The 3,021-nt window shown below is 57.5% G+C and overlaps 1 protein-coding gene across 1 annotated transcript in view; it reads left to right on the forward strand.

Moving 5' to 3' along the window:
- Nucleotides 1-338: 338 nt before the first annotated feature.
- The window catches only part of PYGL (glycogen phosphorylase L), a 38,322-nt gene continuing 35,639 nt past the window's right edge, over nucleotides 339-3,021 (forward strand). Inside the window, exon 1 of the mRNA XM_003792148.3 lies at nucleotides 339-617. Within this exon, the coding sequence (XP_003792196.1) occupies nucleotides 375-617 (243 nt within the window). The 5' untranslated portion in view covers nucleotides 339-374. The remainder of the gene's footprint in view (nucleotides 618-3,021) is intronic.

Here is a 3,021-nt window from a genome sequence, read left to right on the forward strand (position 1 = left end):
GCCAGGGACTGACGAGGGTGCGGGGACAGCCAAGTAAAAGCCACTCTGTGGGAGAAATTATGATAATAATGACACATGGCGAATAAACATCAGCAAAGTCGAGTTTGCCAACCACACGCAGACAGCCGCGGCTGAAGACCCCGGAGCGGGAAGCGGGACAGACCCCGGGCCGGGTCCCCCACTGCGCTCGGCCCGCGGCCCCACCCCGCACCGCGGGAGGAGCCGGCCGCGGGGGGCGTGGCGGGGGCGTGGCGGGGGCGTGGCGGGGGCGGGCGGGCGCCGGCGAGGGGCGGACCCCAAACTTCCCGGCGCCTTAAGAGCGCGGCGGGCGCGGCAGGCTGCTGTCCCCTGCCCTGCCTCGCGCCGCCGCAGCCATGGCCAAGCCGCTGACCGACCAGGAGAAGCGGAGGCAGATCAGCATCCGCGGCATCGTGGGCGTGGAGAACGTGGCCGAGCTGAAGAAGGGCTTCAACCGGCACCTGCACTTCACGCTGGTCAAGGACCGCAACGTGGCCACCCCCCGCGACTACTTCTTCGCGCTAGCGCACACGGTGCGGGACCACCTGGTGGGGCGCTGGATCCGCACGCAGCAGTACTACTACGACAAGTGCCCCAAGGTACCCGCGCCGAGCTGGGCGGGGCTGCCCCCCCCCCGCGACGCACCCTTGGGGACGGCCAGGCGAGGGTGGGGCACCCTCCAGAGTGACCCCCCGTCCTTCTCCAGAGCCCCTAAGTCGGGGAAAACACGTGTGGGCCGTGGGTGGGCAGCGCCAGGGTGGGCGGGCCAGTCCCGGACAGCCCACTCGGTGTCCACGGTGCCACCCACCAGCGCGCCGGCCAAACCACCGTGCCGTCCGTCCGTGGGGCCGCCGGCCAGCAGAAGCCCGGGCCTGGCTCTCCCGGCCGCTGCACAAACTTTCCCGAACCGCTCCTCTCAGCGGTTAATCTAGAGGCGACGGCAGCCCCTTGCCCGGTGCGTCCTCCCTGTTCTCAGCTCCGGACGTTCAGACCTGAATGAAACAGACAAAAGTGCTGCCTTGGTGGCGCTTGTGTTTAGGGAAACGGAACAGATACAGAGGTTTCAGATTGTAGGAAGTCCCGGCTCCTCCGGGCGCCTGAGTGTGGGCAGAGGGAGGGGCAGGGCGCTGCCTGCCCAGAGCTCTGCCCCGAGGCTGCCACGGGGGTGTAAGGCGGGGACCTGGCAGTGCCCCGGACTCCCGCCCCCGGAGACCGACCCGCAGTTATGGGGGCGGAGGCTGGAATGGAGAGGTCCTCAGGGTGGCTTTGGGCCACAGAAGGAAGGGGCAGGAGGTAGATGGAAAGGATTGGGGAGGAGGAGGGGACAGGGAGAGGTACGGGGTTGGTGCGCAGCGACGGTGACAGACGCAGCTCTGGCAGCTACAGCGAGGTGGGTGTGAGTTTGTCTTGGGAGAGACCTGGAAAAGCCGCGTGGGGGCAAAGTGGAGAGTGTGCAAGACCCGGATGCATCCTGGAGTCAGCGGGATGAAGTCATCCTGGAGTCAGGGGGAACCACCTGTACACATTCATTAGGATTGTTGAAAGTCCGCAAAAGTGTGAAGAAGAAAAAGATGGGCCCTAATCCCGGTGCCCAAGAACTCTTGTAGGAATTTTAATTGAGAGAGAAAGAAAGTAAAATCTCCTAGGAAGAAATTGCAGCTATAACAAAGCTTTTCAAATGGAAAATAACCCTCCCTGGCCTCCAAGGCCTTGGCCTGTACCCCAAGATAAACTGCTAAAATGTATCCGTAGAAAACACGTTGCCTATACACATAGTTATTGTATCTTTTTTTTTTTTTTTTGCACAAAAGGGATGTTACTAAGTACACCATATTGCATTTTGAATTAAAAATTATGTTAGCCAGGTGTGTGGGCTCCCGCCTCTAGTCCTAACTCTGTGGGAGGCTGAGGTGGAAGGATCATTTGAGGCCAGGGGTACAAGACATCCTGAGCAAGAGGGAGACCCCATCTCTACAAAGGAGGGGAGGAAAGAGGAGAATTAATCGGGCCTGTAGTACCAGGTACTCATGAAGCTAAGGCAGGAGAATCATGTGAGCCCAGGAGTTCGAAGTTGCAGGAAGCTATGATGATACTATGGCCATCAGTCTAGCCTGGGTGAGAGAGCAAGACCCGTCTCAAGAAAAAAAGAAATCATCTTTAAAATGTTTAAACTGAAGAGTGGGCTGAGGAGTATAATTTGGAAACACACACACACGGCAGCTTCGGAGCACTTAGCACTGTGGAGCACAGTACAGCCTTGTAGGTTTCTGTTTAGCTGGTACTTGAAGGTTTCCTGGTGTCTAGTTTCTTCTCGGGACTTCCCTTTCCTGCTGGAGCACAGGTATAAGCCGGGTATTCTGACAGTGAGGCACAGGGGATACAGCAATGAGCATGTTCTGTTTCCACATGTGTTAATCGAGTGTCTTCCCTACGACAGTCCTTCATCTACACACAGTGTGATGGGGAGCAGTAGATGAGCCCCAGCTTCCTTCCCACCTACCCTGCCCTCTAGTAACTGCGCAAATGAATCCCATATCCCAGCCTTTCATCAGGAATCTTTTTCAGACTCCATTCCCAGATTTCCAAGTGCTTAGTGAACATACCTAGATCCTCAAACTCAGTGTGTTAAAAACTCAAATCATTATTCTTTCCACTTCTGTCCCATGTTTCTCATTGTAATTCCAATGCCATCTTGACAGTCCAGGGGTCCTCAAACTTTTTAAACAGGGGGCCAGTTCACTGTCCCTCAGACCTTTGGAGAGCCGGACTACGGGCCCTGGGATGAGTCAGCTGCTAAGCAGGACAGGCAGCAGCAGCAAAAATACCCAGTGGGTGGCTCAGTGCCTGTGGCTCAAGTGGCTAAGGTGCTAGCCACATATACCTAAGGTGGCGGGTTCGAATCCAGCTCGCCAAACAGCAATGACAGCTGCATCCAAAAAATAGCCGGGTGTTGTGGCGGGCACCCGTGGTCCTAGCTACTTGGGAGGCTGAGGCAGGAGACTC

This window comes from Otolemur garnettii, unplaced genomic scaffold, assembly GCF_000181295.1.
Source record: "Otolemur garnettii isolate 467f Iridium unplaced genomic scaffold, OtoGar3 scaffold00054, whole genome shotgun sequence".
NCBI classification, from domain to species: domain Eukaryota; kingdom Metazoa; phylum Chordata; class Mammalia; order Primates; family Galagidae; genus Otolemur; species Otolemur garnettii.